We start from the raw sequence: 27420 nt of genomic DNA, 5'->3' as shown, positions 1-27420 counted from the left end.
CAAACAGGACCATGGTCTCTCTGGAATGTTCAAGGGATGTAACAACCCACATGGAAGCGTATGAGGTTGCTTAGTCTTCATACAGACCTCACATGCTCCGATGAAATCCCTAATATCCTTCCGTAAAGAAGGCCACCAGAAATCTTTAGAGATCAAGGAACATGTCTTGCGAATACCCGGATGCCCAGCCGCCTTACTGTTGTGAAAACACTGTAAGAGTTCCAGTTGGAGTTCAGGAGGAACGAAATGCCTTGCCCCAGGAGTCTGTCTAGGCGCCAGATGCTGCAACTTCATGATCTGACCAAGCAACGGAGAGTGAATCTTAAGACTCGTGTTGGCGATAATATTGCACCTGGGTACTATAGAAGACAAAACCGGCTCCGATATCGCAGAAGGTTCATATTGTCGAGACAAAGCATCGGCTTTAGAATTCTTAGAACCAGGTCTATAAGTGAGCACGTAATTGAAATGCGTGAGGAATAAAGACCAACGAGCTTGCCTGGAGGACAAGCGCTTGGCCTCCCCAATATAGGACAGGTTCTTGTGGTCTGTCAAAATAGTAACAGGATGTAAGGTACCCTCCAATAAATGTCTCCACTCCTTTAAAGCCATGATAACTGCTAGTAGTTCCCTGTCACCAATGTCATATCTGCTCTCAGGACCTGATAGTTTCTTGGAAAAAAAAACACATGGATGTAAGGGCTTATCCACACCTAACCTTTGGGACAGGATAGCACCTATACCTGTCTCTGAGGCGTCTACCTCGAGTAGGAAAGGCAGAGTCGTATCAGGGTGAACTAAAATTGGTGCAGAAGCAAACAGTTCCTTGAGTGTTTTGAAGGCAAGAAGGGCTTCAGTAGACCAGTTCTTAGTGTCAACCCCCTGTCTGGTCATATTGGTAATAGGAGCTATAATTGAAGAGTAACCCTTAATGAAGCGCCTATAATAGTTGGAGAATCCAATAAACCTCTGAATGGCCTTGAGACCCCTGGGTAAAGGCCAATCCAAAATGGACTGGAGCTTATCCGGGTCCATCTTAAACCCTTCCCCAGAAATCACATAACCAAGAAAGTTTATCTGGGATTGGTCAAAGCTGCATTTCTCCAATTTGCAGTACAGGCCATGTTGAAGAAGCTTGCGCAATACCCTTCTGACTTGTCTGTGGTGAGTCTCAATCTCTCTAGAGTGTATAAGTATATCATCCAGATATACAATAACGCAGTCATGTTGAAATTCTCTAAGAACTTCATTATTCAGGTCCTGAAATACTGCCGGAGCATTACAGAGACCAAAAGGCATTACTGTGTATTCATAGTGCCCATAAAGGGTATTGAACGCCGTCATCCACTCGTGTCCCTGCTGAATTCTCACCAAGTTATACGCCCCTCTGAGATCTAACTTGGTGAAAATCTTGGAGCCTTTTAGACGATCAAAGAGCTCGGTAATCAAAGGAATTGGGTAGGCATTTCTAATGGTTATTTTGTTCAAACCTCGATAATCAATGCAAGGTCTTAGTGTACCATCCTTCTTTTTAACAAAAAAAAACCCAGCCCCGGCAGGAGAGGAGGATCTCCTAATGAATCCTTTTTCAAGATTCTCACGAATATACTCCTCTAAGACTAAGTTCTCTTTAGTGGACAAAGGATATACATTACCCCTAGGGGGCATAGTACCAGGTAGTAGATTAATCTTACAATCAAAAGACCTGTGTGGAGGTAAAGTATCAGCATTCTTTTTGTCAAATACTGCCTTTAAATCCATGTACAGGGGCGGTATTTGTACCTCTGTAGAGTAGGTAGAATTAATCGGTGTGTTAACTGCGCAAAGCGGTGACACTGTCCGTAAGCACCTGTCCTGACAACCCTGACCCCATGAGATTATCTCCCCTAATTCCCAATCAATAATAGGGTTATGTTTTTTTAACCAAGGATACCCCAGGACTATGGGAACAGAAGGAGAAGAAATAAGCAATAAAGATATGTCTTCCTCGTGTAAGATACCAACAGTTAATTTAACGGGTATGGTTTCACGGAAAATAACAGGCTCAACTAAAGGTCTACCATCTATGGCCTCAACGGCCAAGGGTGTCTCCCTTAACTGGGATGGGATAGCGTGTTTGGTAACAAAAACTTGGTCGATAAAGCTCTCAGCAGCTCCGGAATCAATCAATGCCATAGTTTCTAGTACTCCCTTCTCCCAAGTTAAAGAAACGGGTAGCAGAAGCCTGTGATCTTTATAATTAAGATTAGAGGACAAAATAGAAACACCCAAGGCCTGTCCTCTAGAGAAACTTAGGTGCAAGCGTTTCCCGAGCGATTAGGACAATTTAGGCGTAAATGACCTCTGACTCCACAGTACATACACAACCCCTCCCTTCTCCTGTACTGTCTCTCCTCTTCTGAGAGGCGAGTATTGCCTATCTGCATAGGTTCTGGAAAAAGTGAGGTTGTGGATTCAGAACTTTGAAATGAAGGAGCTAGTTTAAAGGAAGGTCTACGGTTTCTCTCTCGAGTGTTCTGCCTCTCTCTTAAACGTTCGTCAATGCGAGAAATAAAAGAAATTAAATCCTCCAAATTTTCAGGAAGCTCTCTAGTAGCAACCTCGTCAAGGATTATGTCTGATAACCCGTTTAAAAATACATCTATATAAGCCTGTTCATTCCACTTAACCTCTGCCGCCAAAGACCTGAACTCTAGTGCATAATCCACAAGTGTTCGGTTATCTTGTCTAAGGCGCAACAGTAATCTAGCTGCATTGACCTTTCTACCTGGAGGGTCAAAAGTTCTTCTGAAAGCAGCTACAAAGGCATTATAATTATATACTAACGGATTATCATTTTCCCACAATGGATTGGCCCATCTCAAAGCTTTCTCAACAAGTAATGTGATAATAAATCCAACCTTCGCCCTATCTGTAGGATAGGAGCGGGGTTGTAATTCGAAATGGATACCTATTTGGTTTAAGAAACCACGACACTTCTCTGGAGAACCACCATAACGTACAGGTGGAGTGATACGGGAAGAAGCACCTACAGTGGCTACCTCTAGACCTGAACTCACAGGAGAGATAGAAGTATTACGCATCTCCTCTGGTTGATTACTAGAACGAGATAGTAACGCCTGTAGTGCTAGAGCCATCTGGTCCATTCTGTGATCCATGGCGTCGAACCTAGAGTCAGAAGGACCAACCTGAGTGTTTGTACCTGCAGGATCCATTGGCCCTGTCGTAATGTCAGGATCGGGACAGGGATCCAACACGCAGAGTACAAACAGGTGGTAGGTACGTATACCGGACCTTAGAATGGCCGGACTTAACGTAAGGAGTAAGTAGAGAATGGTGTAAGAACAAGCCGAGGTCGAGGGAACGAGAGGACAGGTAAGCGAGAGACAAGCCGAGTCAAAGGGTAACAGAGGTAAACAAGGTAGTACAAACAAGCCGGGTCAGAACCAAAGAGACAACTAGAATACAAGAGCACTGAGTGACTAGACAGGCTAGAACCACGACAGGGCAGATGCCGAAAGCCTTACTTTATACCTTGATTCTAGAGGGTAATCACGCCCCCGACGAGTCCTGATTAGTGCTTGGGACTTGACGGACAGGTCGACCCGGGTTGGCGTCATGACGTCGACTACTGAGCGTCGCGTCATATAAGGAAGTGGATCCCTCGCGGTCGGCTTGTAAATGGCCGAGAGGACCGCGAGGAACGGAAGAAACAACCCCTCTGGGAGGATAAACGTCTAAGTCTCTCACCTCCTCTGAGGTAGAGACTACAGGTACCCTGACAATACCTTGGTCAATAGTCCTGTTAACGCAACACTCGTTTTGATTGCAATTATTAGCAATGCTGTTATATATTTTCATGGCGTGACTTAACCTGCCTAGTGTCCGCATCCCTCGGCCTCTCACGCTACACTGGAGCACCCACCTTAAACGGCCTTAACTTGTAACGAGCACTTCATTAGCGTTATGTTTATCGGTACAACTGACCTAGCTAGGTACCTGTAACACAGCACCGTAGACCTCAATGGCCTATATCATAACCTTGTACGCTTAGCAGCGCTCACACATCTCATTACACACAATTCTCTTGCAAGTATGGAACTAACTCAGCAGGCATACCCCTCACAAAAAAAGCGCAGAATAAACCAGTTGTCATGAGTAACCAATACTGATCCAAGATCTGTTTATGCATTTATACATAAAAAAATGTGCACTGTTTCAATGCCGTAATTGTAAAATGAATGTGATATGTTCAGGCTTACAAACGCTATTGTGGCGAGGTAAGCTGTCTTGTTTCCTTCATGCACACAAAAATAAAGAATAAAAAAAAAAAAAATTAAGGCCATAGGTCATTATTCTCTGTACGTGGTTAAGGCTGTAATTAGTGCATGTGTGGGGGAAAAAAATGCATTTACATATCTTCAGTTCATCCCATTATAAATCCAAATACATGTAGTAAAGACTCTATTGCTATGTTCTATTCCTTAGGGAACTATAAACTGTAGAGTTTGTTGGTGCAATACCAGACAAAACAATTGAGTTTTCAACTTACTACAATTTAGTGTTTAGTGCACAAACCCCTATGCGAGGCTATATAAATATTACAAACAAGGAATATTATTTAAAAGCTTTTTTTTATTTTCTATTTTTTACTTTTCATCTTTACATTAGATAGAATGGATAGAACGATCTTTGCTCTACAGTTGAGTTAGGCAACCATTTCATATATTGTTGACTACATTTCCCATGAAGCTCTTGCTCCTAGAGGGTGGAGGTGCCATATTCTATAAACCTGTCCCAAATATCAATTAGATGACACATTACCATTAAACACTCGAGGACTGTGGTAAAGCCTTAATCCTGTTCCAGAAACTAAAGGACTTAAATCTAAACTTGTTCCAATATGTTTATTCCATAAACTATATTAACAAAGAAAGCTTGCATGTAAAATTGGTGTGTGAAGTCCAGTAGCTTGGGCTTATTGCATGCATTCCCCAAAAAATAGCAGAGCCAATTTCTCTTCTTTCTTACGGCACTACGCGTCCGTGCAGGTGGGGCTCAAGTACATCTTGTCCAGGCAGTGAGCTCTCAGGATACTTTACTGCTAATTGTCTGCAATGACAAAACAAACCGCAACCTTACAAATGTAATTATAAAGCAGCAACAGAAACAATAAATAGAAAAAAGCTGAATGCCATTGACAAATTAGAATACATTGATGGCCTCAAATTAATCTTTCTTACAATACATGTCAAGATACTTTGGTTTGTGCAGGGCATTCATTTTTCAAGCATAACCATCTATAGGCAGGTCTTGGCAAGCACAAATTCAGTATTATTTCCCCCTTTTCTCAAATGTGGCCTCTCATCTGGGTGTAAAGGTTATAAAAAATAAAATAAAAAATCTAGCAGTTTTCTTTCTGTTTTGTGTTTTCCTTAGTTTTTAGACATTTCATTATAAAATTCATATTTTCAAATTCTTTTTTTTATTTACAACAAATATGCTGCAGTGTACAATTTTTTTTTCTAAAAAACGTTTAACAGTAACAAATATACTTTAGCATACACAAGCTACACTTACACTTCAGGCTCTGCAAACGATCAAGCTTTGTAAACCAGATTGTGCTGTGGAGTTCTGCAAAGCAGAGCAATTCCATTTACATCGAGTTCTGCAAATTTGGTTGTACACGCAAGCAAATATACCTGTAATCTGGAGTTCTGCAGACAGGTCTGTAACCTGGAACTCTCCAAGATTATGCATGCTGTGTGATGAGCAACAAAAACAAGACTTCGGAAGTCTTAGGAATTTCACAAACAGTAACTACCTAATCAACCACATTGATACAAACGTGTAGGGTGAATCTATGCCCAGACACTAAAGGGAACAAACAACAATGTGTGCAAATAAGTGAAGATTTCCACGTCTTTAGTCAATGATGGGTGTTGCAAAGGAAATAACTGTTTATCAGTGAGAACTATGGACTCAATGTTTTGCGTATCTATTTAGATTTCTATTAAAACATTTCACCGGTCATTAAATATGCACTGTAATTGTATCTCTCTTTAAAACATTATTTTATAGAAAGAAAATATCAGTGACTTTGCCACTTTAAATCGGAGTTGGAAAGATGCAGGTATTTATAAATCCATCCTTGAGCTGCCAACTTTTGTTCCCCAAACGGTTCTACTGGCAACTTGGGCTGCCAGCATACACTATGAAATAACATGTGTATGTACATTTTAATAAAAGGAGCCCAGTATTATCAATAAATAAGCAGGACACAGAAATCACTCTTCTTCTTTCCTCACTTTGTGTGCATTGAATGGGAGTTTAATAAACTGATGAGAACCTGTGACCTGGTTCTCCACTATTTTCTGGATACTGGACTGTAATAAAACTGGTGCTGTGGTGGCCAGTATCAATATACACTAATAAGGTTGGTGATAATATGGATAGAAACAACAAAACATGGGAAACAGCTGTATATTCTAAAAGAGAACACAAAATAAAAAAAATAGTGTCATACTGTTATAAATTGTATATGTGCGCTAATAATCGTTGCACTCACAGAATAGAAGATGTAAATGTGCTCAAAGGGTGCCTCCCCGATGATGTTAGGGGGCTGTTAACCCACGCCTGGTGATAATATGTTAACTATTAGAAGATATGCATGTAAAAGGGACACTCCAGGCACTGAAAGTACGGAAGCTTGCCGAAATGATTTAGAGTTAATGTCCCTGCAGTCCTATATTGTAAAAGTGCTGATTTCAAGAGAAATCACCACTTGTGTCAAACCTTCCTGGCTGTCAATCACACAGATGGAGGGTTTCTTGCCTTGCTTGCTTTGAGAACTATCGTTCAAAGTGGAAGTGAATGGAATTGGGCATGATCAGAGAATTGAGGAGACTAACACACAACTCATGCATGTCAATCATGCATGTGGACATTGTAATGCAACTGTATGATTGGCCAGTCGAGCACATGCGCAATTTGCCAACTGGGATTCTCAGTGAGAAACCTGTGATTGGACAATGTCCAGCACTAACATTAAAGTCTGTGGAAGAGAGAAAGGTGAATGTTTACCTGCAGAACCTCATAATACAGCGAATGTAAGCTATTTATTTCATAACCTTCCAAAAAAACATTAAATGCCTGTTTTTTTTTGTTTGTTTGGTTTTTGGGAGGAAGGGGGAGTTATATCTACTAAATCCTTGGAATAAATTCCTTGGAGTCTTCCTTTAATCCATGGGTAATTTGTTTATAAAGAGTAATAAACAACTTTTTGATACAAACAGTTTTTTTTTTTTTTTTTTATAAATTCTTTATTTTTCAGTGTTTACAATTTTTGTGGTCATGGGGGGTGGGGTACAGAAGGCAAAGAGGGGTAGAGAGTCTCGGTACATATTACACATTTTTACATTGCATTTGTTGGTTACGACATTCATGCATTTGGAGTTTGTTCGGTGTTGTTCATTTTTGGTTTTCATCTATGTTGTGTTTTCTAGATGTCTTTTGTATGTAACCAGTGCTTCGACTCTGGGTCTAAGGTTTGGGGTGGGGGTACAGAATGAAGAAGGAGGGATTAGGGATTTCCTATCGAATGCCCCTCCGCCATCCCGCTCTCTTGGTTTTCGGTTCCCGCCCTCTCCCCCCCCCGGCACCGCTGTCGCTTTATCTGCCTGTAGGGTCTGAGTTATGTTTTGCAGTGCTAGCGACCTTGCTGGAGGTCGGGATCGGGGAGGAGGGGGGATGAACGGTTCGCCTGCCTATTCATTTGCGTCTTGTCACCCATTAGTGTTGGTGGGTGGGTCTGGCCCATGCAATGTTGTCGTGTGTCCGTGTGCTCGGGTGTTCGGAGCTCGTGGTCTTGCTCCTTCGGGGCAGGCGTACAGTGGTCTATTGGCCCCTGCGGGGCGGGCGTGTTAGTAGCGTTTTTTGTGGTTGTGAGGCCTATGTCTCCCAGGTGCCCCTGGTTGTGGTAGATGTAGATTGAGTATCTCGGGTGGGGTTCGTGCCTGGGGTATGGTCCTCGCGATCCTTTATGCAGGGCGGCGGGGGGGTGGGGGGGGAATGTGGGTGTTCGCTTGTCGTTATCTCTTGTATGGGGTGGCTTGGTGGGGGGGAACTGCCCCTTTCCCGCGCCGGCAGAGCCCCAGGTTGGGAGAGGAGGATGAGGGAGGAGGGGTGGGAGGGAGGGAGGCTAAGGGGAGAGGGGGGTTTGTCCGCCCGGAGGGCCTTCCTTGAGGGGTCGTGTCCATCGGTTGGGCGATGATGTTCTGCGTCCGGAGTGCTTACTTCGTAGGTTGTGGTTCGGTGTGGTTTCTATCTTCGGGTCTTTTACTTTATTTCGTTGGGTTTGCGTATAGGCTTGTCTGGTTCATGTCCCATGGGTCCCATATACGGTGGAACGCTTTGTATGTGTCGTTGATCTGTGCTGTTAGTTCGTCCAGGTCTCTGGTTTCTTTAATTTTGCGAATGATGGTTGAGATCGTGGGGATTTTGGGGTCGGCCCACAGTTCTGCTATCGCTCGTCGCGCCGCTAGATTGATTCGGGCTGTTAGTTTATTTTCGTTCCTTGTTAGTGAGTCAAGTGGTTTACTGAGGAGCATGGTCCAAGGTTGTGCGGTGATTGGCTGTTCTAGTACCTTTTCCAGGAGGTTGCTAACTTCTCCCCAAAGTGGTTTGAGTTTTGGGCATGTCCACCAGCAGTGGAGATAGGAGCCGGTGTCGCCGCATTGTTTCAAGCACCCGTCGTCAGGTTTTTGGCCCATTTTGTTGAGTCTGTACGGCGTCAGGTACCACCGATGCAGGGTCTTGTATGCTTGTTCTTTGTGTGTGACGCAGACCGTTAGTGCGTTGGTTGCCTCCCAGATATCTGCCCAGTCGTTTGGTTCTTCTGGCGGTCCCAGGTCGCGTTCCCAGGCGGTGATGTACGTGAGGTTGATCTGCGAGGTGTGGGTCGTCAGCGTGTTATAGAGGGCTGAGATTTGCCCTGGGTGTAGGGGTGCGTCAAAGCACTGTTTTTCGAATGTCGTCGGTGGTGAGGTGCCTGCTTGTTTGATCATTGATTGTTGCGCAAAATCGCGGAGTTGTATATACCGAAAGTGATCTCTTGTGGTTAGGGTTTCCGCGTGGGGGAGGTCGGTGTACTGCAAAATTGCCCCCTGGCGGTACAGGTGTAGTAATCTGGAGATATCCTGTTGGTCAAATGCTAAGAAGTGTTTCGCTGTCAGGCCTGGGGGAAAAAGTTTGTTGCGATATATTGGTGTTACAGGAGAAATGAAGTATGATAGGTCGTATTTTGGGTTGAGTTTGTACCAGAGGGTTAATGTGTGAGTGACTGCCGGCGAGGTAGGTGGTGGCAGCGGTCGGTGTATACGTGGTACCCACATGTAGGAAGAGGGTTGGTCCCACCCCAAGATGTCGTGCTCCAGGTCTACCCAGCGCTTAGTGCCGGGGGGGGCGTGCCACTGCTGGATGTGGGCTAGTTGGGTTGCATTGTAATATTGTTAACAGTTTTTGTTTTAAAGCATTTATATATAGCGATTTAAAAAAAAAAATGATTTCCACAAGCATATTTTAAAAACAGACCCGAATATATTACAGAATGAATAATTATTGTGTAATTGGAGAGTAGAATCAAACCTTGAACAGTGATGCATACCGCAATTGTAATGTATGCAAAAAGAATTCTTTCAAATATTAAAACGGTAGCAAATTTCAGGAAGCCTCCAAGTCAGTTTGCATACATGTATTAAATCCAAATGTTACCACTGTGTATTTCTCTTTATGGAGATTTGTGGAAAAAATATTTATGTACAGTTTTTAAAATGAATACCAAGAAACCAAATGTTTCAGAAAGGTGTATTGTGATTAATGTAAACATATTTTACATGTATGTATGCAAACAAGCTGCATGTGGTGTGCAGAGATATTGTTACATATACTGGAATCCATGGTCATGTTGGGTCACAGCTTGGAATCATAGTAAGGACTCGTTAAGGAAGGTTGAATAAATGCTGACAGTGTTTCTTGTTAAGTACATTTAGTACGTTTTTTTCCTCCCATAGAGCACTTTATCTACTTCATTCACTGTATTCATTTAAATAACAGTGAGCTGCTAAAACTATTGCCAATTTTATGATTTATGACCCATATTACTAAATGCCAAGGCATATCACACAATGTATTCCACTCCAGCTAGCAAAAAGCTTACAAATACCCACAACATGGTTTATGTTGGCGGAAGGACTTGGTGCAGAGCATTGGCTTATAACTAGGATTGGTCTATGGGTCTCCAACAAGTTATACTGAATAATAGGGTAATGACAGAAATATGTGGTTTTCTGGTCACAATCATAAGTCACATGACCTTTATTTTCATGGTAACTGTGTTTCCAGAACACCCTGTGGCATTATTGTTATGCATCCCGAATCTCAAGGGAGAATGAGACATTCAGATTCTGGCCTGCCCCAGATAGATGGGAGTTACACTCCTGGGCAGCAGCTACTATTTCCAGCTGCCACAATTAATTTAGTTTGTCTCCTATTACTGATATGCTGACATAGGAGCTGCCGAAACAGTGGCAGTATGATTCTCTCTCCAGGTCCCCTACCAGCATATCACTAGAGGAGAGAGGCTTACTAAATACAGGTAATTTGTGTGACCAGCCCTAACAATAAATCCTGTGTTCAATAATTTAGGATTTCATAACTCGTATAATATTTATCGTATATACACGAGTATAAGTCGAGTTTTTCGGCACATTTTTTGTGCTGAAAAATCCCAACTCGACTTATACTCGAGTCACTGTCTGTATTATGGCAACTTACACAGTCCCTGTGAGACTTACACTGCGACTTGCAGAGGAAGCAGATCGGACCGGCGCGGAGGAGGAGGGAGCTGCAGGAGAGGTAAGTAAGAGCTTCCTGCCAGCCCCCCTCCTACACAGTGCCCATCCACTGGACCACCAGGGAGTGAGAGCCCCCCTCCCTGCCATGTATCAAGCAGGGAGGGGGGACAAAAAAAAATCTAAATAATAATAAAATAATATTACAAAAATAATAAAATAAATAATAATAATAATAATAAAAATATTACTAATAAAACAAAAAAATAATATTAAAATAATTAAAAAATAATAATAAAAATGCCCACCCCCCACCAAGGCTCTACATCACACACACACACACTGCACTCATACACACACGGTATTCATACACACACACTGCACTCATATACACACTGCACTCATACACACACACTGCACTCATACACACACACACTGTATTCATTATATAAACACACTGTAAATAAATATTCAATTAATATCATTTTTTTACGATCTAATTTTATTTAGAAATTTACCAGTAGCTGCTGCATTTCCCACCCTAGTCTTATACTCGAGTCAATAAGTTTTCCCAGTTTTTTTGGGTAAAATTAGGGGTCTCGGCTTATATTCGGGTCGGCTTATACTCGAGTATATACGGTATTTACTGTACATACTTGAAGAAGGATTTTCCAACTGAGAGGCCATATGCTCAGTGCAGCCCACAAGGCTTTAGTACAACCCATATTCCACTCCAAAAATGGTTAATATCTCATGATAGTGGGAGCTAAGTACTAGTTCCCCAGGTGTTGTGAACTACAGTACATGGTTGGCTGATTATCATGGGAAATGTGGTACCAAAGGGCTAAGGCACATAAGCACATCCATTACAGTAGATATGGACACAGTTTGATGTATGGCCATTGCTTCATAAATACATATACATTATGCATTAAAATGGTTAACCATATTCATTGCTCAAGTTCTGTATTTCCCAGGGCAAGATGGAGAATAAAAGTGCCATCAGGATGTCTAAATTCCATATCTTTCATCAAAGCCCCAGTAAGGACACAAAATGTATGGCTCATTAATTATGTCTGTTCTTTGTAGAAAAGCAAACTAAGAAGTGAACACTAATAATCTGAAAAAAAGGTCCTTTTGACTGCCTTATCCAACTTGCGGTTAGTTTTTTCCCAGAGTTCCCTGTCATTTACACAATATTGCTTTCATTTATCATCAGACTAAATAAACATCTTTTTGGAGCTGTGGAAGGATTTCACTGATGTCATCATTGAGCTACTAAGTCCTACAAGCCCTTATTACAGCTAAAAAAAAAGGAAGGGGCGGATATACACACCATTTAATCTTGCCATATGCCTAAAGTAGAGACTCCAACTTCATGTCATATGATGATATATTCACAACAGCCAAAAGAAAACTAATTATGCTGAAATTTGCTTCCACCTTCACTCAGGACCATAAAAGAAAATATAATATTTGCATATATTCTTCAGGAAAGCAGGACTTTGGACTAAATCCCATTCAGATATTGAATTTAACCAGTTGAGCGTGACATGGTCCCGGTCTATGTATTTAGGGGCACTACTGCAAAAACTTTGTACTTTTTTTTTTTTATTTGAGAAAACAAGACTTCTGGTTGCTAATACAGCAAAAATACTGTTAGAGCAATAAACCTAAATTTAGCGGTTACAACAAACAAGCTATTCATAACGCGAACACACACAATGTGTTTATACTTGTAGCAAATTGTGATTGACTAGCAATATATCTTTATAAAACCTACTGCTAGAATATATTGATATTCTCTCATTTTCTCATTTTATTCATGTTGTCGCTATGATTTATGTTTTCCAAGAATCTCGGGCTCTACCATCACAGCTACTGTACCATCTGAACAAAATAAACTGAACAAAATAAAATCTAGGTGTCCTGGCAAGTTAAGGAATTTGGGCAGATCTAGCAATCCATTACTTTTTTTAATAACTATACATCTAGAAACACACAATGTCTAAGAATAGTACAGCCATTCAACATGTTACTGCCCTCTCTAAGTGTCTATCTCTGAAGATAGTTTGAATACTTAAACTACATTGCTTTGCATGTATGGTTTGCTCTTTTTTCCTGTCGACAGATGTGGACAACAATATAATTTATTTATTCTTCTCCCTTTCGTTAACACCTATGCTTTTTCTTGTTAAACGTGCCGAGAAATGTTTAGCAGACCTAATCTAGCTGGTACCTCACATAGACGGAATAGATACCTAGAGGTAATATGATGGACGGCCAGCACCATGACACCAACACCATCCCCCCCCCCACTGCCCTGGGGATAGAGGGCAAGATACACAAAGGAGCATCACACCTAACACCACCAGCCTAACACACAGGGGCAAACCAACAATATTAAACAGTCAATTCTGACTAAAGCCTGGCAAGACACAGACAACCACGCTCCACACCACCCACCACTCTCAAGCAGACAAATGTAAGCACACACTACACCATCTACAGAGACGGGTGGCTTAACAGCGCACACCCTGTACCAGAGAACCACCACCACTCAGGCGCCAAACCAAGGCGCGACCCGCCATAGACTAAAAACCACCACTGGTAGAGACGGTTAACTCGATATAACCAGACAGACGATTATTTTTAAAAAAGGTGCATAAGATGACTCAACCCCAATAGTGGAACGTATTGAAACATGTGAAGTTACATGTATATGCTGTTGTGGCACACTATACTATGTTTGTACCTCTGACATTGCACCGAAAAATTAAGAATATAAAAAAAAAAAAAATACTCAAACTAGAAATGTGGGCGACAAAATCTGACTGATAAAAAGGCAATGCAAGAATGGTGCAGTGCCTACATTGGTGACAGATTAAACAGAATACCCTTTAATTTACATTTAGCCAAGTGTATCTATGAAAAGGTGTTCTGCTAAATATCAATTTGATCTGTCACTGGCTTTACTGCGATCGAGTCGGGATAGCAGAAAAGACAACACAATTGGAGGTTTGAAGCAGATGTACACATATTTTGGAAAGTCTAGTTGTGTGACGAGGAAAAGGTACTTCACATGTACTTTAATTCTTTAAGCTTGACAGAAATGTGACCAGGAAATTGTATAGACCTAATGTGAACTAAATTCTATATCCTTTGAAGGGTTTATGAACTACCTATGTGGATGACCTCCTGTGGATCATTGTCCCATGGCTTACATGCATGCTTGATGAAATTGCCTTAACTTGATCTATTTGTTTTTTTTCCTTCAAAAATTTGCAACAAGCAAAATAAAAAAAATTAAAAAAAATCCCACACAAAATCATTGTTTGGGCTTTATCAAAATAACATAATGCAAAAAAAAAGAGTAACTAACTTGAGAGAGAAAAAAAGAAAGAACTTACCGGATGTGATCACTAATACTAATGTTTCTTTTTTCCTCTGGTCTTTGAAGGTGACTTTGCTTATAACCATTTTGTGACATCATATGCTTCATTTTTTCTTTATCCAACGTTTTTGAGAACTGATATCCACCATGAGGAACAAGGGAGGAAGGATGTTCAAACCCATCTGTGGTCCAACAATAATAAGAGACATTGATTATTTCCCTGGATAGTTATGAGGCCAAATTAATTGTCCATTTGCAATTTTATTTATAAAGCTAAAATGATGATCGACTACAAATCTGTTCATATTTTCTTTAATTTTTGCACAGAGAAATTGATCAGAATGTCTTATCAATATGTGTGCTTAAACCAATACCCATGTAAAAATTGTCTTGTACGTCTATCCTCTACTCAATAAAAAAAAAAAAAAAAAAAAAAAAAACAACCCCAAAGCCACACACTAGGAATGTTCTAATGCAAAATGTAAACATGCTTGATTGATGGTTGATTCTGGACATTGTAGTAAAGTACTGAATAAATGTTTGTGGTGTGAGGTGACATTGTAATGCCTTAAGGACCAATAGAATACCATAAATGTGTGCTTTGATTATTGTATTACTATATAACAGTAAAGAATAGATTTTATTATATTTTTTCCACTTTTGACTATAATGTACACAAAAAAGACCAAAACAACAAAAAAAACACTTAATTTGTAATGAAAAAAGACATCCACATATAACGTATTAATTCTACTGGTTTTATATGTGTAGGATTTCCTTTTGCTGTCACTTAAAGGGACCCTATAGTCACCAGAACAACTACAGCTTATTGTAGATGGTAGATACATGTTAGTGTTCCTGACCCTGTGGTGTTCCTTTAAAGTTCAAACACTAAGTATGTATTCCAATTTCTAAATGACAGTTTAGAGACCTACAGCACTCAGTTAATGAACTTGGATTTATTTTTCTTTGCCCATAGTGCCTTTCTTGTACAGACAGTCATCCTGCATTTCACAAACAATAATTTTAGATTATTGTGCAATATGCGGTATATGTTGGCACTATATAAATAATTGAAATTGTGAAATGATTCGCACCATGCAATCTTAGACATCCCAATGAATATTTAAATGCCATTTGACTAACTTACTACATCTTCTTTGCCTGGTAGCATGTAACAGACTAATAAATGTTGTCTTAATAAAAATTATTTTGCTAATGATAGTATTTGACATTGCTCTGTGTATAGTTGGAATGACTACTTATGTGACTTACATAATTGTGGATAGACTGGTTGTTTTGCCATGATTTCCTCGCGGCTTTTACTCCTGGCATCTCGTGATGCTTTCCATTTCGTTAAGAAATATCTCCCCATCTCTGATATTTCTTTACCATCAAGTATTTCTGTTGAAAAATAATTCAAATATACTGATAGCAAGTTGTAACAGAGGTAAATTTCTTATTAAAACTGCCCACGCGTGGGAATATTTTAAAACCTATTTTGGATAACACTGGGTTAAAGATTGTCTACCTCAAGTTGTATTTTTAAACAGTTACAGTTTCATAAACCCCATTTTTACTTTTTCAGAATATATTTTTTTTCACTCCACTCAACTGATTTCCCACTGAATTGCAGTAAACGTTTTGCATTAACCATAAATTGAAAAGTAAATTTACCCAAATTCTGTGAAAGAACGATAACTTCATCTCTGTATTTTGGTTTCTGGCAAACTGGATTTCTAAGAAGATCCATTTTCCAAAGCTTTGACCATTTGCTCAAAAATTCCAGGTCCTGAAAAACCGAAAGCAAAAACGAATGTAGATTTATATAAATAAAAAAAACATGCTTATTATAAAAATAAAAAAAATCTCTAAATAAATCCACTGTGCCAGCATAACTAAAATAAACGTTAAACCCATTTAAACCACCACAAAATACCAACAGTTCTGTGAATGTATGGATCGTTGCCACACCACAAACATCTAGCATATTAATATGTCTCATATAAAAGCCTGTATGTGCTGTTCAAGATTAATTCATTTTATATTGCAATTATATATTTTTTTTTAAAAACATAAAAATCGTTGAGAATGCACAACCACTCCAATAATAATAATAATAATAATAAAATTATTAATAATCGTATAAAAGTAAAATATTGCCACACTTCTGTAAAAAATAGCACTCCTAAAAAGTTAAAGGGACACTGTAGGCACCCAGACCACTTCAACTCATTGAAGTGGTCTGGGTGCTGTGTCCCTTTTGCACTTGGTGCTGCAATGTAAAACATTGCAGCTCTAAGTCTGCCCTCTGTGGCTACCAGACAGCCACTAGAGGGCTTCCAGAATCCAAACCGACCTTTGGTCGTTTATCTGACGCTGAATGTCCTTATGGACCTCCAATGTCAGATTTTCCCTACAGGAAAGCATTGAATAATACTTTCCTTTGGGAAAGTCTAATGAGCGTGCGCGCACGGCCATTGCCGCACTTGCGCATTAGGTCTACCCTGCCGTCTGATGTCGGCGGGGAGGAGCGTGGGCGGAGCCTGACCCAGCACTGAGGCACATCGGCGCCGGATAAAGGTAAGTGGCTGAAGGGGTTTTAACCCCTTCAGCCCTGCGGGAGGGGGTCGCGAGGGAGAGGGGACCTAATAACCTTATAGTGCCAGGAAAACGGGTTTGTTTTCCTGGCACTACAGGATCCCTTTAACCCCTTAAGGACACATGACATGTGTGACATGTCATGATTCCCTTTTATTCCAGAAGTTTGGTCCTTAAGGGGTTAAGCATAAAAACAGATCATGGTGCAATATTTATACAATAAATAAGGAAATAATAATTTATACTGTGCTGTATGATAACGGCGTAGTGCTGGGTGAGCTGATTCACTGGGAAGTGGACACTACATGTTTTTGACCATGTGAGTGGGACTTATTAATCATCATGATATTGTATGAATATTGCTATGTATTGCACCACGGTCTGGTTTTATGCTTAACTTTGTTGGAGTGCTATTTTTAGCATAAGTGTAGCAATATTTTATTTTTATATTTTATTGTTATTGGAGTGGTTGTGTGCTCTAATCAATTTTATGATTTTATGATTACATTGTATGTGTTGTATAGAGTGACTCAACACTTGGTGACTATAGCAGCACCATATATACTGGTTTACAGTTAGCGCCACTTTCATATCTATTTTTTTGTATATTTATTTTTTTTGAAATATGCAAAACACAGTAATCTATTTATTTAAAATTCAGAGTAGGGTTTGAGGAGTCAATAACTTTTTTTTATTGATGAACCAATTTCAATGATATATATAATGAAACATATAATGAAAGCTTAATATACAGAGATTGGTTTGACTACCATGAACGCAGTGCTCTAAAGCACTCTAGTAAATGCCAAAAAATAACTACATCAGGCCTTTATATCTACTGGAAATTATGCCATGCAGTGATATCTTCAGAGATTAAATAAATATTATTCAGGCATTTAGATGTTTATGGCTAAAGCTACCTGTACCAATAAAATATAAAAAATACGTTATCAGAAAAGAAGGCTGAGCGTGCAACTCAAAACAAATATCACATTAATTAAATGGCCCAATCAAAGCTTCAAATATTTTTGCTTAAGCTTTGCAGTACCGATGGTCAATTTTAGATAATTCACAGTTAAGCAAATAACTCTGTATGATTACATTTATTATTTAATCAACATGATCGTTAAGTGGTAAAATAACAAAACTGGTATTAGGAGATACAGTCAAATCTGCCAAGGTCTTAATGTAATACAAGTAAATGCCACATACAGTTATGAACAAGTGCATACGAAAATAGTATATCATTTATTTGAAACCTGGGACAAATATGTAGTACATCGACTGATAACCAGTAAAAGATGTTGTATATACACTGCTGTTCGAAGATACCAAAATGTAATTATGAAAAGTAACACATTTTATGCTGATTTTTTTCAGCCTTTACAGAACTAATGATGGGTAAAAGATTGTAGAGATTACATTGGCCTTAAACATTAGTGTGGACTCAGAAATAAATAAACTGCAACATGTCCTACTAGGCATACTGGTATTTCAACTACTTCTGCATCAAGTAGAGGGACTGGTTGGAGCTGTGTTAGAAAAAGTAATTTCCCTGCTGGATGAAGGTAAGTGCTGGAAGGGAAGTTAAACTATGCTGGAATAAAGAAGGTAAATGTTGTTTTGTAGACCAGGTATTCACAGTATTAGAAGATTAGGGGACTGAATGCATATCTAGCTACAAATGGGATAGTCCTGAAACTCAAATTTCAAAGTCATGTTTAAAGATCTGAACTTCTAGTTAAGTCCATACTTTTACACCTTATTTAACTATGTCTTAAGGGTGTGAAATGTTCTACCTAAAAAAGGAAATAAAAATGCAATCAATAATTATTAAAAAGAAGTATAACCGGTATGAAAAAAATAAATCAAAAGCCTATATTACAGTTACATGATCTTGGTATTCTAGTATGCATACAAGATATTTGAGGTAGTAGTGTTTATTTTTGTGGATTTTTAGATTTATAATTATCATCAGAGAAATGAGAAAATGATACATTACAAAGAAACGCACAATTTGTAGCACTCGCCTTTGATAAATATATTACTGCACTCAAGCATTTTTTTGCTAACTGCTACTCAGTTGATAAATGACCCATAACAGTCCAGTCCCAGTGTATGTTTATGTTAGAATGCTCTGATCCTATGCTGAAATATGATTACCTCTTTGGATACGCTGTAGTTCTTTACTGCCTTCCTGTCTCTAATAAAGTGCTCTCACTTTTCAGCCTTTTAATAACGATTACTAGAGGGACCAAGTCTCTTCATTTTAAAGCATACTCTGCTTGATAAATGATCATGTCAGATCATCACTTAGAAGTTCTCTAGCAATTCTGAAGAGTAAATCAAAAGCCATACACAAGGGATGTAACACTGGCAATAGCCTTCTCCTTGATTAACATTGGCCATTTATGAACTTGTATTTAAACAGTGAGGTATCATTTTTTTATTGGAAATATTTAGTTCAGATCTTTAGTTGTGACTTCAGACAGCAATTTGTCATCCGTTTGACTGCTTGTCATAATCTCTGTGGGAAAAAAAATCTATATTTTGAACACTGGTGCCTGCCTTAGGGAGGGAAAACACGAATCTGTCTTTTTGAGTATGTTTTTCCAATAATCAATAGTGGGCAGAGGTTGAATACATTAAAGTCATGATGAAGATAAAGCTGTCTTCATTTCAGATTCATAATTATCCTTAAACTATGAATCAATATTAAGTACTGACTGTTTAAACTTTTATTTACAACGTATTTATTTGCCTGTTAATGAAGAATAACTGTGACAAGACACTGAATTTTGCTCTGTGTCCCAATTCAATGCTCATCGTAATTGCTCTCAGGCGCAATATAAAACATGCTATAAATGGGTATGTATTTAAGTATGTCCAGCTAGGTCCTGTAAGACATAAATGGGTATGCATGAAAATAAGTATAACTAAATCTTGCAAATAGGTGGTGAGGGGTATAACAATTAAAATAATATATACCGGTAATATATTCTTACCTCTTACATTCTGGCTAGCACATGAATTGGTTAAAGCAGAATGGGCTACTGGAATTCCTGCTAAGTACCTGAACCCAAAAACCATCTGCATTAGGATGCAGTATCACATAGAAGAGGGCATGATTGGTAGGACCCTGCTGGTTATTAGGAGAGTTTTTTTTTTTTTTTTTTTTTTTTACTCACTCACAGATGTCTGACTTAATAAACAAGTTTGAGGCTTCCTAGTGGAGTTCTGTTTCTGCATTCCCAGTGATATATGACATAAGAACAAAGGAAAGGCACTCACTTCATTTGGAGTTGGAAACATGGTTCTGTCTCCAGAAAAAGAAATGAGTTCCTCCAATCCATTTCAGTGTTTTTTATTCAGCCAAGTCTGACATGTCAATGTTTCTATCCTAACACGGTCGTTGTCAAAGGTTGAATGGAGTTGCCGAACAATCATTTACTACTTTACTATGCAGTGTTTTGAAACTCCCAAGAACAAATAAAGTACCAACCAGGATAAATACTTTGTCCTGAAAACCCTATTCGTCATATCTAATTAATAACATAAAAGCAATGCAAAATACATCTATGAAGACATTGATTAGAACACATTATAAATATGGAGAAATAGGTTATCGACTGTTTGTGAAATTGCAGAAATTACCTTAATTTCTTGAATTTGATTGTCTGTAGCTGTAAACTGGATTATATTTTCAAGGATTTCTAGCTCTTTCAGATCATCAAGATTGTTGTTACTGACATTCAAAACACAAAGAGATTTCTGTAGAAAACAGAAATATAAAAAGTAAAACAATGATGCACAATCATCTAGGACAATTTTTTAAACAGGGGTGTCATAAAGATAGAACCCCAGTTCATGCAATAATAAAACTTCCAAGTTAATTTAGAGAAGCAAATAATAATTTTAGTTCTGCAACTGGTGCATCTAATTACTGGCTAACATTGCTGTACATTCTGTCGTGATGTGGGCCTGGTATTGTTCAAATTCACATGATGAATTCCTATAATGTACATGTTGGGGAAATATATATAGGAAGGATCCTACTCCAAGTATTTATTTTCCTCCCTTCCACAGTGTCTAAACATGAACCTTACAGGGACACTATAGGCACCCAGATTACTTCATCTCATTGAAGTGGTCTGAGTGTACAGTCCCTGTTTTCTTAATCCTGCAATGTAAAAGGGTTAAGACTGTCTTTAGTGCCATCGGCACTGGAATTGGTTAAGTGAAAAAAGTGTTTTTTTAACTTGTAGATGAGAAATAAGTCTATGAAGGGTATCATACTCCTTCCATAGACAGTACATGCTAACACCATTTGGATAACATACATCGCCTCACATTCCCATCCATTTAGCAAAAATTCTAGCCCCAAAGTTCTGTTAATTAACTTGCCTACTCTACGTATAAATGAATAAGTCGGTAATCCAGCTGGGAGCAGAGAGTAATATGCCTCAGCTCGAGGGAATCACCTTTATGAGCATACAGTCCCTAAATAATCTCATAAGAATGTACTCATACAATTTCTACACTGTAGGTATTGAAGACTGGGAAATTGCAGGAGGGTGAAGGTCATAGAAACTGCACAGTAAAAGGCATTTTTATTATGTTTACAATATGAAATTTGCACTAAAAGTGTGTAGTCTAGATCTCTCCTAAGTGTGCCTTTCTTTAAACCCTTAAGGACCAAACTTCTGGAATAAAAAGGGAATCATGACATGTCACGTGTTCTTAAGGGGTTAAACCCTTAAGGACCAAACTTCTGGAATAAAAGGGAATCATGACATGTCACGTGTTCTTAAGGGGTTAAACCCTTAAGGACCAAACTTCTGGAATAAAAGGGAATCATGACATGTCATGTGTCCTTAAGGGGTTAAATACAGAAACATTCTGAAGATCAGAATATTGCAGTATAACTTTTGTCCTTTAATGTACTTACATTTGATAAAAATAAAGAATAACCGCTGGACAGCCAGCATGATGTGATTGTAGTCTAATCAATATGATCTGCCACAGTCAGAGAACAGTTAAGCAGTAGCGGTCAGATGTGAAACAATAGTTTATCAAGGATAGGGTTTAAACGATAATCATCCATATTACTGAACAAACTATTAAATTAGTAATCTGCAATACTCATGCCACCTACTTGCAGTGTATCATGGGAAATGTGTGACATTTTTGATTCCTTACACTTAATGAATGAAGAGTTCTTGGATCAAAGAGGAGCTTTTCTCCAGGCGGAAGGTGCTGATTTTCAACATGCAGTTCTTTCAGTTCTTTAACGTCTTCTAACCCCTCAATAACTGTGAGGTAATTGCCACCGAGATATCTTTCAAAATGTAAAATGTAACTGTGTTAATCTCAAGAACCATTATAGTATCAAGGAAATAAAATGTTCACAAATGGAGAAGCCAATGATAATAGAAGCCTCTATTATCATACACAGCAGTAAAACCGAGACACAAGTTCTTCAAACTTTCACTGCTCTTAGTTCATAGAGGCTTACTACTTACAGAGTGTTACTTGGAAAAAAAAAATGATGCAACAATAAAAAACAAAATTGATGATGTATACATCTCCTACAAGATGTCCAGTGGAAACTGCTGTGAGCAGTGTCTGTCCATAAATAATATGCCCAGAAAATGCATGCAGTGACTGACTATATGAATATTCACTGAGAACCATTATCTGTAGACATCTGAGACATTTACAGAAGTGAGGACAAAGCAAGACAAGGAACTGCTCCAATGGGCAAACAAAGTAGTTACCGTAGTTGCTTTATTAGCATAAAGTATGATTAAATTAGCCATGCTACAAAAGGGACACGATCATATCTGTCATGACAGAGTTCTATTGCATAAATACAAATTACAAAAAAGAATACACTAATTCACAACTGTACTTACAATTTCTCAAGTCTTTTCAATCCACTGAGGTTTTCTATGCAGGAAATACAGTTATTCTGCAGGTACAAATGTGTCATATTTGATGCAAAACCCAAATTTCTTATATGATCAATCTGATTATCATAAAGATATAAAACCGTAAGATTTCTGCATGCAGACAAGTCATCCTACGGAAAAAATAGGGAAAACTTAGCAATTGGGAACATTAACTGTTCAAGTATTGATGATTAGTTTTTTTCTTTCTAAGCCAGTTTATACTCTATTTACTAATTTTAGAAAATATACAATGAAACAATAAGTACAGAAGGGATTATTTACTAAACAGTTAACTATGGTGAGCTGAAGAATGAATTCCAAAATACAGACTAAAACAGCCAAATTTTAGCTGCGTTGGAGACATTTCAAATCAGTTATTTTTGTCTACATTTTGCAGTTTATTTTTCAATGTATTACAGTTCAGTGTTTAAATAATAAGCCAACAAAAATTGACTGAAGTATGTTAGTTAACCCTGGATAAAGAAAGACCAATAAAAATTATCATTCAGACCAATCACTTATTGGTACCATCAGACGCACAGGAGTTTCAGTGTCAATTTTTTGAAAACCTGAATATTCTACCATGGTAAAACACAGTAAAAAACAAAACACTTTTTTTCTTAAGATGATAAGGTCATATTAGCAACATTGCCTTTTCATTTGAAAATTGGACTGATACATGGGAGTAAATTTACCTCCCAGCCTTCCAGTCACTCATAATAGCAACAAGGGAGTGGAAAACAATAGAGTCAAAAAGCAGGAACAAAAAGACAACCTACCTCCTTCTACAGACAAAGCTCAAGCCTCTATCATTAAAATAATAATTTAGGTGTGCAATATCAAATAACCACTGAAGTCTGATTCGCAAAAGAGGCAGGTTTGGAATTAAGTATGGATTCTTCTCTCATCCCTGTTTTATTACTCCAATGTTTGTTTGTTTTTAATATCCCTTGATCAATATTTTATACCATGACCATGCAGCCAAAATCTGGTTTTAACTCAGAAATTGTGAGTGAGATGCTTGAGGGTAATAGTCAACACTGCCTTTAAACCCTTAAAGGCACCCTTAAAAAAAAGTAATGACTTCACAAAAAAGTGCGTGTTTGTAACAAAACACCAAAATAAATAGTTACCAGATTTTGGGGGGAAACATTCTTGTGTTTTTCTGTAATTTTAGGGTTTTGTGACAACTATTAAACATAGAGGCCCAAGATAAACTTCTAAAAATGTATAGCTTACAGACAGTAAGAAGTTCTTTGTCATATGTGATCTGTACTGCTAAATATATAGGTAAAAGCATGCATACAAGGTACTCCCCAACCAGGACAAACAAATCAATCCATTTTATAGTATGTTTCTATAGCTTCTTTAAATATATAAAATGAATGCAGGCAAAACAAAGAAAGGAAAATGACAAATACATAGCAAAAACATTTTCTGATCCTTGAATCGGTTAAAACAATGTGACGTAACGTAGGTATTTGTTTTTATTTATGGGAGAAAGAGGATACGGGAAAGGGTATGACTAAGTGGAATTAGATGGGAGATGATCTTTCAGAAGGCATATGTATAACTATCAAAAGAAAAATAATTACATCTGTTTAAAGGGAAACTATAAGCACGATAACCACAATAATCTATTGAACGAAACTCCTCTAGCAAGTCCACCTCCACTTCTGCTGTTCAAATAATACACAAATTTCACTTCCAAATTATCCATTAAAAAAAATGGACAGTAACAATAGGGTATGATCACTGAAGGCAAATTAACTTGCTAGAAACTTTTCGTTGCCATCCAAATTTGGACAGATAACGAGAATTTGAACGTTCCACATTATCTTGGTGGCTGAGGTTTCGTCACACGTTCAGCCTCAATCAAAACAGTTTGAGTGCAATTAAAGGAACTGCACCATATCCACTACGATCACTGTATTGGCAATGCTGGTTAGAGTGCCTTTCTAGATGCCTTGAACATGTCGTCACTCGTCAGTGTTCAAATATAAAATATTATCTCTTCTAGGTCCCATGTCCCAGTAATTTGTACATCTGCAGATTTAACAGCAACACCTCTAATGACAGAAGTGGGCAAGCCAAGGTGAACATGTCAATTAGAAGCTATAGCATTTTATTCTTATTTTGTTAGAAACATGACAGTTAAAATGTCATGGGAGAAAGAAAAAAAAAAACCTGTGAAAGCAAGGAAACCACTAAACTAAATATATCATGAGACCTCTAAATGTCTCAAGTGTTCAACAATGCAATGTAGTAAAAAATCAACGATGTACGCTGACAGAAAAAAAAAAAGAGGACACTGAAAAAGAAAAGGTGCCCAGAATGTGGTTAAAGAAATAGCAAGACAAAATAGTGTCAATTATTTATTTATTGTTATAAAATAATTCTTGCAGTTTTAGATTCCAAAGATACACCAATATGTACCTCAGAGAGTTCCTATGCTTGCTGTATTAAAAAATTAACAAATTCATACTTTTAAAAAAACACATACAATTAAAACATTTTTATGAACTGTCATGTGTGATAAATTTAATTTTCATTTTGTATTTATATACTGATAGTGCAGCAGGACAAAAGAAGAAACAACGTAAATTAATAGTTCAGATTAACACACACATCAATGATACTTACAATGTAGTCAATGTTTTTATTGGAAAAATTCAGGTGAGTTATTTTCTTTAAGTATTGAGAATTTGTTTCATCCTTGCGATTTTTTACGTGATGGCTGCTTTTCGCAATTAGATCCAGTGTTAGACGTACCATAATTGAGGCACCGAACCACAGTAATGATGAATTATATTAGAATTATAGATTTCCTGGTCATCTTTGTGCTGGTAATTTGTGAAATATAAAAAAAGGATATAAAGATTGGTCACACTGAGCTTTCCTTATAAATGCATAACATATTCACTCTTGATGTTGTGAAATATATCTGTGCTCATGCATTAACATGAAGAAACTATTGATAATTATTTTTAAGGAATAAAATACTGGTATCCTTCATAGGATCATAAAGGAAAGAAATGACAGCACAAAACATAATTAGGCATAAAAACGTGCAGTGATCCTTGCCCCAGCCTTTTTCTTTTCTTTTATGGAATCAGTTACAAACGAGTTGCCATTTCACCAGGATGTCACAGAACTGGAATCCAAATGGAAAACTGTGGGCTAAGATAGCCAGGCTGTAAATATAGCCAAGTTGGATAATGTTTCCAGAACAGCTCTTTTAGCCTCACATGCAGTCTTTAATTTGCTATCATTTGGTTAAATGGACACGTTGCAATAAAGTTGTTATGGTACAAGGAGGTCCCAGGTGCCATCTTACCCTATAGGATTTTAATTTAATTAAAACATTTTGCTATTTTAAGCAAGTGTTGGCTAGCTACCACATAATTAACCCTCACTCTGATGAGGGTTTTTAACTTTTTTTAAATCTCCGAACCTGAACTTGCCGCAGTCGGCCAAGATTTCAGCCATCAGGTGCAGTTTCGCAAGGCTGAAATCAGAACCAGTTTCGGGCCCGTTCAGCGTCTGAATTACAAAATCTGGATGTTAATGAATTCCATCCCCAATGTCCAGATGTTGCAGTCTGAATGGCTCCGCCTGCAGCCAAATGATTCGGGCACTTTGGTTCAGGGCAGACCTTAGTGAATAACCCTACAAGTAGAGAGGAGCTTTCACTAAAGTCCAAATTATACCAAATAGAAATCTGAATGGCAAAATTGGGGAATAAAGAGCTGAGTAGGAAATAATCTCTATCTTAACTACAGTAACAGCTTGTCTATTTAAAGTTAAAACCCCTTCAGTCACTTAACTGAATCCAGCGCTGATGTCCCTCGGCGCTGGGTCAGGCTCCGCCCACGCTCCTCCCCCGCCAACATCAGCCAGCGGGGGAAACCTAATGCGCATGTGTGGCAATGGCCGCACTCGCATTAGGATTTCCCCACCGGAAAGCATTAATCAATGCTTTCCTATGGGGATTCCGGTGACACTGGAAGTCCTTATCAATAGCGATAGAGAACGTCCAGCGTCATTTTGACAACCGAAAGCCATTTAAGCACCCGGAAGTCTCTCTAGTCGCTGGTAACAGGAGGAGGAGTTAACCCTACGAGATAATTATAGCAGAATTACCACTGCTGCAGGGTTAATGGACATGGGACATTGCACCCAGGCCACTTCAATGAGCTACAGTCTGGGTGCCTGGAGTGTCCCTTTAATTCCCTACAATTAAAGAGTTTAGTGAGACTAAAGTGACTAGACCTCTTTCCATGTCACTTTAATCTGTCCAATTGACAGAGCCCGCAACTGGGACACGAATAAAGCCAGGCAGGGCAGGGTGGGCTATAATATCCCATAATATCCCATTAAGCTCACTTTCTGGAAGTTAAAGGGTTAATGGTCCCCCAGAAGTGACCGACATTGCTGGGTACCCTGGGTGCAGAGCTTGTGACAGGAACCCTCACCCTGGGTACAGCCGGTCAGAGCTTCCTCCTCCCCTACCCCTCCCCTGACTGACTGACTGACCTGCGGACGGTTATTCCATTCAAACCGAGTCTCGCGCCGGTGCTGCACGAGCTTCTGTTGACATCCCCCATGCAGTGACCACTGGTTG

At 38.6% G+C, this 27420-nt stretch overlaps 2 protein-coding genes across 3 annotated transcripts in view; one reads left to right on the top strand and one right to left on the bottom strand.

Moving 5' to 3' along the window:
- The window catches only part of SGK3 (serum/glucocorticoid regulated kinase family member 3), a 392044-nt gene that overhangs the window by 247405 nt on the left and 117219 nt on the right, over positions 1-27420 (top strand). The gene's annotated exons all lie outside the window — the stretch shown is intronic.
- PPP1R42 (protein phosphatase 1 regulatory subunit 42) lies at positions 4894-27414 on the bottom strand. Of its 2 annotated transcripts, XM_063450398.1 has the most exons (9): positions 27333-27414; positions 25440-25639; positions 22761-22927; positions 22045-22183; positions 20500-20616; positions 15922-16036; positions 15520-15648; positions 14261-14426; positions 4894-5112 (listed from the first exon to the last, which is right to left on the bottom strand). In XM_063450398.1, exons 2-9 carry the CDS (start codon positions 25569-25571, stop codon positions 5028-5030), a joined length of 1050 nt encoding a protein of 349 aa, XP_063306468.1. In that variant the 5' UTR covers positions 25572-25639; positions 27333-27414; the 3' UTR covers positions 4894-5027. The 2 variants fall into 2 exon arrangements, with proteins under 2 accessions (XP_063306468.1, XP_063306469.1); XM_063450399.1 differs by lacking the exon at positions 25440-25639.

This window comes from Pelobates fuscus, chromosome 4 (genome assembly GCF_036172605.1).
Source record: "Pelobates fuscus isolate aPelFus1 chromosome 4, aPelFus1.pri, whole genome shotgun sequence".
Taxonomy (NCBI): domain Eukaryota; kingdom Metazoa; phylum Chordata; class Amphibia; order Anura; family Pelobatidae; genus Pelobates; species Pelobates fuscus.
This window is presented reverse-complemented; position numbering and strand designations above follow the sequence as displayed.